This window comes from Mastomys coucha, chromosome X (assembly GCF_008632895.1).
Source record: "Mastomys coucha isolate ucsf_1 chromosome X, UCSF_Mcou_1, whole genome shotgun sequence".
In the NCBI taxonomy this organism is placed as follows: Eukaryota; Metazoa; Chordata; class Mammalia; order Rodentia; family Muridae; genus Mastomys; species Mastomys coucha.
The window spans coordinates 52,413,490-52,427,201 of NC_045030.1; the positions used below are offsets into that span (position 1 = coordinate 52,413,490).

Below are 13,712 nucleotides of genomic sequence, written 5' to 3' on the forward strand. Positions count from 1 at the left end.
GAAATTCTGGAAATGAAAACAATTTTGAAATTCAAGCAGGAACTTCAGAGGTAAGGCTCACTGACAGAGTACAAGATACAGAAGAAAACCTAAGGCCCTGAAGACTGACTAGAAGAAATGTATAGCTTGGTCAAAAAAAGTGTTAAATCTTAAAAAAAAATCCTGGCACAAAACAACCAAGAAATCTGGGATACTATGTGAAGACCAAATCTAAAAATCATAGGAATATAGGGAGGAGGGGAAGAAACTCAAGTCGAAGCACAGAAATATTTTCAACAAAATCATGGATGGAAATTTCCCTAACCTAAAGAAGAAGATGTCTATCAAGGTACAAGAAAGATATAGAACATCAAATAAACTGGAACAGAAAAGAAATTCACGTATGCACATTATAATCAAAATACTAAATGTAGAGAAAAAAGAAAGAATATTAAAAGCTGCAAGGGGAAAAAAACCTAAGTAACATACAAAGGCAGGCCTATTAGAGTGACACCTGCCTGCTTAATGGAGACTGTAAAAGCCGAAGAACCTGGAAGATTGTTCTACAGGCTCTAGAAGACTACAAATGTCAGCCTAGACTACTATACTCAGCAAAACTATTAATAACAATAGATGGAGAAAATGAGATTCCAGGATATATCCAAAGTTTAGCAACATGTATTTACAAATCCAGCTGTATAGAAGGTGCTATAAAGAAAACTCCAACCTGAAGAGATTAATGTATCCAACTAAATAGAAAAGAATCAATAATCCCAGATCAGCAAATCAAAAGAGGACACACACACCACCACCACCACCACCACCACCAATATGATCATCACTACTACCTCCACTGCAACAACAACAACAACAACAACAACAACAACAACAACAAAATAACAGACATCAACAAACATTGCTCATTGACATCAATGGTCTCAATTGCCCAATAAAAGACACAGACTAAAAGAATAGATAAAAAAAATCCGTTGTTCTGCTGTATCTAAGAAACATAGCTCAACATCAAGGGTAGACATCACACAGGAAAAGAGAATGGAAGAAGATATTTGAAGCAAACAGAACTAGAAAGCAAACCAGTGTATCCATTTTAATTCCAGAGAAAAATGGACTTCAAATCAGAGCTAACAGACCTCAAACCAAAACTAATCAGAAGAGACAGGAAAGGACATCCCATAATCAAAGGGAAAAAAATTCACCAAGAGGACATTGCAATTATTAAATCTATGCACGAAACACAAGGGTCAAGTAAATGAAAAGAAGCATTACTCCAGCTTAAGTCACATACTGACTCTCACAGGCTGATAGTGGGAGAACTCAATACCTGACTCTTGCCAGTAGGCAGGTAATCCACAACAACAACAACAACAAACTACACGTAGAAACGCTGGTGCTAACTGACTTTAAAAACAAATGGACATAACAGATACTTACTGAACATCTCACCTACACACAAAAGAATATAACTTGTTCTCAGGACCTCATAGAACTTTCTCCAAAATTGGCCAAATCAGACACAAGTAAGTCACAGTAGATAGGGAAAAAGTTGAAATAGCATTCTATATCCATCTGACTACCAAGATTAAAGCTGGACATCAAAAACAATAGAAACAACAGAAAGCTTACAAATTCATGTAAACTGACCAACACACTCTTGAATGGAAAATGAGTCAAGACATAAATGAGAGATTTTCTAGAATGAAATGAAAATGAACATACAACATACCTACCTAAACTTAGGGGACAGTGAAAGTGGTTCTAAGGACAATTTCATAACACTACATGCTTACATAAAAAAAAAAAAAGAGAGAGAGAGATCTCATACCAGTCACTTATCAGCATACCTGACAAATCTAAAACATAAAGAAGTAATTATAACCAAAAGGCATAGACAGAAAGAAATAATCAAGCTCAGGGCTGGAATGAATAAAATGGAAACAGAAAAATGCACAGAATCAATGAAACGAGTTAGTTCTCTGAGAAAAATCAAGATTGACAATCATCTAAAGTAACTAAAAGGTGGAGAGAGAAAATCTCAATTAAGCAAATAAGAAATGAAAAGAGGGACATTAACAGCAGACACCAAGAAACTACAAAGAATCATAAAAACGTACTTTAAAAACCTGTACTCCAGGCTGGAGAAATGGCTCAGAGGTTAAGAGCACTGACTGCTCTTCCAGAGGTCCTGGGTTCAATTCCCAGCAACCACATGGTGGCTCACAACATCTCTAATGAAATCCGATACCCTCTTCTGGTGTGTCTGAAGACAGCTACAGTGTACTTACATATAATGAATGAATGAATGAATAAATAAATAAATAAATAAATAAATAAATCTTTAAAAAAAAAGAAAGAAACCTGTACCCTACCAAACTGGAAAACCTAAAAGAAATGGATAATTTTCTTGATAGATACTACTTACCAAAGTTAAATCAAAATCAGCTATAACCCCTAGTGAGATAGAAGCATGAATTAAATATCCCAATGGTCTTACTAGGGTTTTATTAGTGAAAAGACACCATGACCAAGGCAATTCTTATAAAGGAAAACATTAAATTTGGGGCAGAATTACAGTTTGAGAGGCTTAGTCCATTACCATGGCAGCATGCAGTCAGACATGGTTTTGGAGGAACCAAGAGTTTTACATATTGATCCAAAGGCAGCAGAAGGGGACTGGAATGTGTTTCACATCAGGCGAACTTGAGCATTTAAGAGCTCAACACCTCCCCTAACTAGGCTGCACCTTCTCCAAGAGGGCCACACTTCCTCCAACAGGGCCACACCTCTTAACAATGCCACTTCCTATGAGCCAAGCATTCAAACACACAAATCTACTGGGGACCATACCTATTCAAACCACCACACCAACCAAAAAATTTACATTGGAGTCCCCAGGCTGATGCTGGGGATCTTCCTCACTCCCTCTCTACTCTATTCACTGAGACAGAAAACTGAACCTAGAGCTTGCCAATAAGACTGGAGTCTACCCAGTCACTTTCCTGTCTCTGCCTTCTAAGAACTGAAATTATAGGAAGGCTGCCATTCCCACCGGGCATTCACATGGCTTCTGGGGATCCGAATTCCAGGACTCATGCTTTGGGCTTGCACAGCAAGTGCTTTAACTGCTAAGGTATTCTCTAGCCCTACCTTTTCATCTAAGCTCTTTTCAGAACAAATACATCAAATACTAAAAATAAAACAGTTACAGGTTTGTCCCATTCAAAACAACAACAACCATCATACGAAACTTCATTGAAATAAGTGCTTACTTGAAATGGCTGGTTTGGAACTTGATATCTCTCCAACAAAGATCAACTCATCATCGTCGTCTTTATTTTGACTTTCTTCTACTTTCTGTTGCCATGGTTCCAACTCTTCTTCTTCACATTCCATGAAAAGTTCAGCCATCTTTGAATTATCTAATTTCCAAGAGAAGAGAAACAACCCTTATATTTGTAATAGGAAGTAAGCTAATTAAAGATAAACTTTAATAATCCTAAAGGAAATTACTGAATACTACATAATAACTAGGAGTTGACAGCCATAGTTGGTATATCATAGAGCAAGAATAAACTGAGAAAATAACCTGTGAAATCTAATCTGCTCAGTGCAATGGTGCGCTCCTGAAACCCTACCTACCATTCATTTAGGAGGCTGAAGTAACAGGATGACAAAAATTTTTGAGGCCACCCTGCTTTACACATGAAGTCCTATCTTAAAACAAAACAAGTAAAAATTGGCTAGGAAGCTAGAAGATCGGGGATAGCAGGTGAGTTACAGTGGTCAAAGTTTTATTTTTTAGGTTTTTGATATTTTTTCCATGTATGTTTGTGCTCCACACGTATGCAATGCTTGCAGAGACCAGAAGAGGGGGAGGATCATCTGGAACAGGATTTACAGACAGCAGTTGGCAGCCAAGTGGGTTTTGGGAACCAAACTGGAATCCTCTGGAAGAATAATAAGCCCTTAACTACTGAACCAGGTAGCCAAAAATTTAAGATAAAATCTAATCAAACTAAGTTTATGCTATATGACTAAGATATGATTATATGTACAAAAGGGAGAGTATATAATCATTACCTGAAACAAAAACCCATCATGTGTATTTTAAAAAGGAAATAAATCAAAAATAAGTGGCAATTAGATTGGAAGGAGGAAAAAAAACTGCACCAGAGATAGTAGGGTACAGAATAACCCCCCCCGAAGATACTAGAATGAAAATAGGGAAAATATGAAAAGCTTATTCCATTTCAGGGTAGAATAGACAGTTCTCATCTCAAGAAATTAAACAAAGAATGTACTGCAAATACTACTAGTTTTGAATAATCATGCAGCTCATAACAAACATAATTATTTAAAAAATCTAAGAATGAAAAAAAACCCAAGTATTAAAAATAGATATGGATAACTAATGAGCACCAAAAATTTGAGGAAAGCCCTAATGTGAAAGACCAAAGCAATAAGACAAGTTAAAAGACCCTAAACAAAACAGATAATACAAAGGACAAGAGAAATTAAAAACAATATGTTTTAGAGAACTTTGACAAAATGTAATAAATGGGGGTTGGAAAGATAGCTCAGTGGGTAAAGGGCTATTGCCTCAGCCTAATGACCTGAGTTTCAAACCCTTGATCATGCCATGTAAAATTGGAAGGTGAAAGGACTCACAAAAGCTATCCTCTGCTCTCCACATGTGTGCTGTGGCATGTGAGCACACACAGTATACACATACACACTGGTAACAATAAAATAAAATTTAAATATATAAACAATAATATTCAGAAAATGATTAAAAACAAATCAGGTGATACTAACTAAAACATATCCTAAAAGCAAAAATTGAGTGGGACTGAAACACACACACACACACACACACACACACACACATACACACACACAGAAACAGGATAACAAGATGTCTACTCACCCCAGACAGGGAATCAAGAATGGAACTCATGTCTAAGTTGGTTAAAAGGTTTCTAAACATTTATACATACATACATAAATACATACATACATACATACATACACACATCGCTCCCTGTCCTCTTAGTCTCCCCCTTACACAGCTCCTCCCTCCTTATTTTCCCAATTACCCTGCTACCCCTGTCCTACACCTCCCCTTCTATTTCCTCTTATATTTTATAGGTCCTTTTGCCCACTCTTCTCTTCCCATCTCCTTCTTCATCACCGATTTTTACCCTCTTAGTCTCCTTTATAATAGTCTTGGCTGGCCTAGCAGTGGCTACGAAGACCAGGTTGTTCTTGAACTCAGAGGTCCACCTGCCTCTGCCTGTATGTGGTCTTTGCTACTTTGTGGGTTCTTCTTTCTTCCACCCCTTTTATACCTTTTTCAACTCCCTACCCTTAGATAAGAGAAAAAAAAGGATAGAGAGGAAAGGCAAGAGGTCCCTTAATAAAGTCGAGGCTTGGAAAGAAGGTAACATTACTATAATATTACTTCTTGCTGATTAGGGGTGTTGAGTTCCTTGGGGCAAGTTTGATCTTCGCCATCAGGATATCTAATTTCTTCTTGTTTCTTCTTTGCTCATGACTACTTAACAAACTGCAACCAACAACAGCCAACAACAACCCACAACCTACCATGCCTCTGGAGGCCCTAGTATTTATATACCCTCTAAAATGTCCCAGGATTCCAAACGGCACACAACTGCAGAAACAATCTGTTGCTGGCAAAATCATGGCCCTGCTAGAGCACAAGACAATTCATAGTCAGATGCTGTGGACAATCTGAAGCAGCCCCATACCCCACACCTGGGATTAATATTTTTATATTTCTGTGTTTTTAAAGAAGCCAAAACTCCAAAGTTGTCACTACATCTGCCCCTGGAGCAGGGGAATTAAAGCATTTGCACCAGACTTGTAATTTGCTTTAGTTGGGGGTTATTTACAATAACACGAGCAACTTATGGAGGGTGGCTTTACTACTGAAGAAAAAGTCTCTGCCTACCAAGTAGTCTCATTAGCCCATCCCTCCATGCAAAACTTTTCTTCTGTTTGGAGACATACATGAACCCTTCCCCCAGAAACAACTGCTTGTAAGTCTTGAATAGGGGACTCTGAACTTGTCTCCTATTAATTGCTTACGAATCTTGGCCAGATCTATGGTTTCTGGAGCTCATTCCCTAGTAATTACTGTCTATAAAGCATTGGGAGGGGTGAAACCTTCCTGGCAACCTTAACTGTGCAACTGTTAATTGTCTATGATTCCTTGGTGTAGGACAGAGCCTCATGAGCCCTCCTTTCTAGTCAACCTTTTTTTATTTTACATTTATTTTTGAGGGCATTTCTCTGTAGTGACAATTTTTAGAATTATAGGATTTGTGTGTCTTTAAAAAAACAAAGGGGGCTGGAGAGATGGTTCAGTGGTTACTGACTTATCTTCCAGAGGTCCTGAGTTCAATTCCCAGCAACCACATGGTGGCTCACAACCATCTCTAATGGGATCTCATACCCTCTTCTGGTGTGTCTGAAGAGAGCAATGGTGTACTCATATACATTAAATAAACAAAATAAAGATAAAAACCAAAGAAACATACAAATGCGCTTTTGTTTTAATCCCAGGTATAGGGATGTTCGGCTGCTTTGGACCATGCTCTAGCAGAAGCATTGTTTGCCAGCTGCAGATAATTTCTGCGATTGTGTGACATTTGGAATTCTGGGAACTTTTCAGAGGAGCCCTAAGAAGTGGTAGTTTAGAGAGGTTGGTTGCAATTTTTAGTAGCTATAGTCAAATAAGGAACAAAAGAAAAAAATTAGACTCAAGGATTTTCCTAATTCCTCTTTCCCCTCTATCCTTGTTTCTTTTCTATCTAGAGTTAAGGAGTAAAAACAAGGGGGATCAAAGGTAGGGAAAATAAGAATCCATAAAATAGCCAAGACCACCTACAATTCTCCTTCTATCATGTGGGTCCCACAGATTGAACTCAAGTCATCAGGCTTGGTCCCACTGAGCTATCTCACAGTCTCAATCCCATCATTTTTTAAGTGCTTATAAATTTTTGGAGGAGGAAGAGGCCTCATGGGCTCCTCTTCCTAGCATCCATTTGCTTATAAATCCTTGGGAAGGATGTGGCCTCATGAGTCCCCTCCTCTAGTAACTGTTTAGCTGTCTATAAAACATTGGAGTAGGAAGGGAGTCATAAGCCTTTTTTCCATTCTATGAAGAAAAGTTGTCAAGCTCGTGTAGGTCTCCTTCAGGTAATCATAGTTGCTGACAGTTCAAGAAGGAAAAGGATGTAATTCCCAGATGTCAGGAGCCTTCGTAAGAGAAGCTAATAACTAGCAGGTGACCTTTCTGAGATGAGTCCACCTTGGATTCCAAGCCACTACAGATTTGCTCCAGTAGGCAAGGCCCATGAGAAATTCATTTTAGGAAAGATTCCTGCTATTAATATGCATTTCCTGTTATTAAACATATATAACAATCATTAGGTATTAGCCCACCCTTTTGAGCAGATCTCTGCAGAACAATGAAGACGTACTACTGTCTTGTACTGATGCTATATAGACAAATAGATGATGTTCTAATTCTTAATGATGATCTTTTAAGAATTCCTAAAATGATATCAGTATTTATTAAGCTCTTTTATAGTGGGACTGCTGTTAGGTTCTTTCCTGATAGTCAAAACCCATCAGAACTCTGTCATGAGAATTCTGTCAGTCTCCCATGTGTCACCAGTTAATTGCCTCTTAGATAGCAATCAGACATTTTACTACTTAGAGCACATTCCAAGAGGTTGTAAAACAATTAACCAACGGTCATAAAAAGGGAATGAAGGATTTATTATAGGTGCTAGGACAGAAAATAAAATATTGACTGGATTTATGTATACAGAACTTCACTAATTTATTTATGTTTTTTTTAACTCTCAGTGAACCTGCAGAGCTATGACAGGTGATGGATGTTTAGACAGATAATTACTCCTAATGGATATGCATGTAAACATTGTTGTAAACTCCTGATTTGATTTATGATATGAATTTATGTACAAACTTGTGATGGACTTTTTACCATGTGATCATGTATTTTTTTTTTTTTATGTGCCCTAGGCATGAAACAGCTTTGGTCATCAAGCCAGGCATCAAGCTGGGATGAACAAAGGGCTGCCCTCTGCTCTGCCCCTGACTGACATAAGAACAATGGCACAAACAAGGTGCCTCTTTGCCCACTGCCAGGGGTGGTGATCATGTATTCTGAAAGATGTATAAGTGCTGAGGACAAAGAGAAGAGGGCATTCTCCTTGTCCTGCTTTTCTTAACATTGTATTTATCCCTCTTTTAGCACTCCTTAGTTTCTCTTAGACTCTGCTTATCCCTTTTTTCTTAGACATACCCTTATCCCCAGTCTTCTTAGAAAACCCTTCTCCCTTTTCTTAGAGAACTTTCATCGGAAACTTTTTAGAACTTAGAAATAAACACTAAAATCACATTTCAAAGTGTCCTTTTTTTCTTCCTGCAACTTTAACTAGCAGGCTGAAAGTTAGAGCTGCGCAGTTCCTGTGGAGATAGAAAAAAAAAAAAAGGCTGTAGCTTTAGGCTACAGATGTTAATTGCCTAACCCTCAGAAAGAGCAAGAAAGTTTTTAGGACCTTTAGGGGCATATTTTGGGATACATGAGTCCCTATAACCAAAAAAAGAAAAAGAAAAAGAAAAAAAATAAAGGAACGATGCGTACCACCAAGTCTGTCCACCCGGATTTCAGTACCAGGACCCACATAGTAGGAGATAAATGATTCTTACAAACTGTCCTTTGACCTTCTCATATGCCACATGCTTGCACACAAACACACACGTGCACACAGAAGCACCCATACACTAAATAAAAGGGTGAGAGGGGAGATGGAGGGCAGTCAAAGGAAATTGCTCAGGAAATACAGCACTTACTATGATAAGCGTGAGAGCATGAGGATAAAGGTTCAGATCCCAGAGCTGGGCAGATGAGCTGGAGAGATGGTTCATCAGTTGAGAGCACTCGTTGCTCTTGCATAGGTCTTGGACTCAGTTAGCAGCACCCATATAGTACCAACACTCATCTGTAACTCTAATTCACTGATTTCCAATGGCAACAAGTACATATGTGGTACACAGATATACATGCACGCAAAACATCCATCCATACATATAAAATCTGTTTTAAAAAAAGGAAAAAATGCTGAGCATATGTGGCAGCTGGTTATAATCCCAGCACTCTGGAGGCAGAAACAGGGAATCCTTAGGGCAACATGCCTTACTCCAGGCTCAGCCAGAAATCCTGTCTCAGTACAATACAAATACAAAATCCAGGGACAAGAAAGGTGGCGCAACAGGTAAGGGAACATGCCGCCAGGCCTGACAGCCTCAGTTCAATCCCAGGAACCCTGGGTAGGCTACTTGTAGGAGTCAGTTCTCCTCAATCTTGTGATTTCTGGTTATCAAATTCAAGTTTGTCAGGTTTGATGACAAGAACCTACAGCACCATCTATTTAGTCTAATTCTACTTAGTTTATTTAATAAATAATAAATTTAAACAATGAAAGAATTTTACTTTTAGAATATACAAAATTAAAAAAGGGAAATGTTTCTAATATATTAATAAGATACTAATACTAACAGCATACTAGTGTTAGGATCATCCATGAAAAATATTTATTTTGGTCATCATAACAAATATAATTTAGCAAAAAAAAAACTTCAAAGGGTTAACTATACTTATTCATTTAGTGGATGCTTGCAGAGAGGGCTACAATGTTGAAATTTAAAAGTTTACATCTTCTTTTTTTTTTTTCCTAGACAGGGTTTCTCTGTGTAGTCCTGGCTGGCCTCAAACTCAGAAATCTGCCTGCCTCTGCCTCCCAAGTGCTGGGATTAAAGGCGTGCGCCACCACCGCCCGGCCTAAAAGTTTACATCTTTTGTAAGAATAAATCATTAGCTAATGACAACTGATGATTCAAGAGAAAGTTATAAATTTTTAAAAAAGATTTATTTATTTATTTATTTATTTATTTATTTATTTATTTATATATGAGTACACTGTTGTTGTCTTCAGACACGCCAGAAGAGGGCACCAGATCTCATTACAGATGGTTGTAAGCCAAAATGTGGTTGCTGGGAATTGAACTCAGGACATCTGGAAGAGCAGTCAGTGCTCTTAACCGCTGGCCATCTCTGCAGCCTGAGAAAGTTATAATTATGAGTATTTATTTCAGTTTTTAAAAAATGGGCAGGGCGGTGGTGGTGCACGCCTTTATTTCCAGTACTTGGGAGGCAGAGGCAGGTGGATTTCTGAGTTCGAGGCCAGCCTGGTCTACAGAGTAAGTTCCAGGACAGCTAGGGCTACACAGAGAAACCCTGTCTTGAAAAACCAAAATAAAATAAAATAAAATAAAATGTATGTGTATGAAGATATTGAGTGCATACATGCATAGGCATACCTGGTGCCTGCAGATGTTAGAAGAAGGTATTGGATCCCCTAGCACTGGATTTATAGATGGTTGTGAGCCCCCATGTTTAAGCTGGGAACTAAATAAAGTCCTCTGCAAGACCAACAAGTGCTCTTAAATGATGAACCATCTCTCTAGCCCATTATATAGGTATTTTAAAAACAGAATATAAAAATGATTCAAGGCAAGCACCTTGGGGAGACCAGGGAGTACATAATTACGTGCACATGTACATGCACACACCTATGACTATCCCTCCTCCATTCAAAAGGTTGAAGATATTGCCAGACATGGTGGAGCATGCCTTTGATGCAGAGACAGGTTGATCTCTTTGAATTCAAGGCCAGCCTGTTCTACATAGTGAGTTCCAGAACACCCAGGACTACATAGTGAGAACCTGTCAAAACAAACAAACAAACACAAAACAACAAAAATAAAGCAAAAAACAAGAAAGAAAAAACAAGAAAGAAATTAAAGAAGGAAGGAAAGAAGGAAGAAAAGGTAGTTATGAGGGCTTGACAGATGGCTCATTGATTAAGAACACTTGGTGCTCAACCAGAGGACCCACGGTTGGTTCCTAGCACCCACGTCAGACTGCTCCCACATGCCTATTCCTATAACCATGGAATGTGACACCCTATTCTGGCCTCTACAGGTACATGTACATATATGCATATATAAATAAATAAATAAATCTCAAAAAGCCCCTTAGAACATTTTTGACTTGCTTGGCTTTAAATAACTGTGTATTGTTTCAGCTAAATAAACAGGAAACCTAACTTAAAATAATAACAATGGGGATGTACATGTGATGGAGTAAGATTTGGCTGGGGGCGGGGGATAACTAATAATGTAAAGTAACTTTGGAATTTGGGCTTAGACAATGATATTTTTACATTTAAAATCCAGTCATGAGCTATCAAAATGGCTCAGCAGGGAAAGTGCTTCAATACCCAGAAACAACACGAGAGGTGGAAGATGATAACCAATTCCTTTTATTTCCACATGTGCAACAAAAGGCAGTCATCACTACTACCCTGCCGTATAGACACACACACTCTCTCTCTCTCTCAAAACACAGCACATTAATAATGAGGATACAGTAATTTCTAAAGGTAGCTATATTAAAAATAACAACATACCTGCCTTTGGCCCCAAATTAGACTGATACATTAGAATGTCCTTAAATGGCAATGCATGAGAACAGTAAGCTGGGGATAGCATGCAAAAGAAACCCCTAACAAATTAGTGCCATTTTCCAAAAGTTTAAATTTCCCCTCTTCTCCATGCATGACAACTTTTGTTTGCAGTGCTGGGGATTGAACACAGAGCCTCATGCATGCTACAGATAAGTACTCTGCTACTGCGTCACACTCTGAGCCCTAAAATTACTCCTTAGCATAGTATTTCCAATGTTCCGTAGTTCTTGTGTTTCTAATGTCCCATAGTTCTCCTATACCATTAAACCAACCAACCAACCAACCAAACAAACCAAAACGTCTCATCCTCCCAATGTAACCAATATTATAAACCGATTGCCTTTCATTTTTAGTCTATCCCCTAAAATGTTATGCAGGATCTTCTAAGTTAAACAAATGAAGCATAATTCAGAGTTTCACACTGTGTTTTCTTCTACCTCTAATCAATTCAGTCTATTACCAGAAATTCAAGAGTTAATATGATAGCTCAAACTTTTCACTATTTTAGGACATGTTATTCGTACTTTGTTTACTGCATAGAAAGCAGGCCTTAATCTACAGGCTAAGAAATCTGACAAATAAGGTGATACAGAATTTAAAGGAACAAAGGCAACATGTGCATACTGAAAGCTTTTAAAAGTCACTTATTGGCTGGGCGGTGGTGGCACACACCTTTAATCCCAGCACTTGGGAGGCAGAGGCAGGTGGATTTCTGAGTTCGAGGCCAGCCTTATCTACAAAGTGAGTTCCAGTACAGCCAGGGCTACACAGAGAAACCCCGTCTCGAAAAACAAAACAAACAAACAAACAAGTCACTTATTGATACATTTGATTTCTACCTTACGTTTGTATGTGTGATGTTGTGCACATGTGTATACTCATAAAAACCAGAGGAAGACTGTATATGTCCTGCTCCATCACTCTCCACCTAATTCCCTTGAGAAAGGATTTCTCACTAAACGTTGAGGTAGGCTGGCTTCCACCAATTTTCCCTGGCCCCTTTATCAACTGCTGGGATTGCAGATGGAAACACAGCCACATCTAGGTTTTTATACGGGTGCTGAGGATTTGAACTAAGAGGCTCATGCTAGTGTAGTAAGCAACTTAGCCAGTGAGCCATTTCCTTAGCCCATTTACTCATAGTTTTTTGTAGATTATTCACTTTTTATTATATGTATAACTTTAATTAACCTAAGTAAGTCTAAGTAAAAACTAAATGTATCCACCTCTCAGTAAATATATTAAAGAAAGGTTATCAGTATAAATGCCATCCGTGGGTTGTCAAGATGGCTCTGCAGCAAAAGGCATTTGCTACCAAGACTGATGACATAAGTTGAATTCCCAGGATCCAGGACATAGAAGGGAAAACCTCCCCAAGCTGTCCTCTGACCACCATATGTATGCACATGCATGCTCACAAACACAAATAGGTAAGTAAGTAAATAAATAAATAGATACCATTTTAAAAATGCATATATGCTAGTATCAATTGCAGAAACGATACTTACTTGTTTCTTGAACAGAGTTGTCTTTATCCATCAAATTGAAGAACCAACTAAAAACAAGCACAAGGCACCAATTAATTTTGAGTCCCAAATAATAATAAATACTGAAACATGAAACTTGAGTCAGAAATCGTTGGGTCTAAATTCAGTCTTAAGCAAACTTATCATATGACTCCTGACAAGTTAAGAGGTTAGGACTTTGTTTTCCGCCTTATAAAATAAAGGCGGTAGGACTTCTCACTAATACAGGCACTTGCTGCCAAGTCTGAATACCTCAGTTTAAGAAAGAACTAACTTCTGCATGTTGTCCTCTCATGTCTGCAAGCATGCTCTGGCATGCACACACCCATATACATGCACGCACACACACACACACACACACACACACACAATCATTTTGATACTTTGAACTCAAATGCTGAAGCATAATCATATTAACATATGTTGGTTTTCATATCTCTTATATTTTTATGTTATGATTTTTGCATCTATTAGGCTCAGGGTTTTTTTTTCTGGTGTTGTATGGAGATCTTTTGAGTGATTAGTGTGTATGTGTGTGTGTGTGTGT

General features: G+C 38.2%; 1 protein-coding gene and 1 non-coding gene across 2 annotated transcripts in view; both read right to left on the minus strand.

Annotated features, from left to right (window-relative positions):
* Positions 1-13,712, minus strand: part of Znf280c (zinc finger protein 280C) — a 54,851-nt gene that overhangs the window by 36,222 nt on the left and 4,917 nt on the right. Inside the window, 2 exon segments of the mRNA XM_031357014.1 lie at positions 3,267-3,416; positions 13,148-13,194. Of these exon segments, the coding sequence (XP_031212874.1) occupies positions 3,267-3,416; positions 13,148-13,178 (181 nt within the window). The 5' untranslated portion in view covers positions 13,179-13,194.
* Positions 8,058-8,201, minus strand: LOC116096153. Its single transcript, XR_004120864.1, has one exon. It is a non-coding gene; the product is annotated as a small nucleolar RNA SNORA48 (small nucleolar RNA).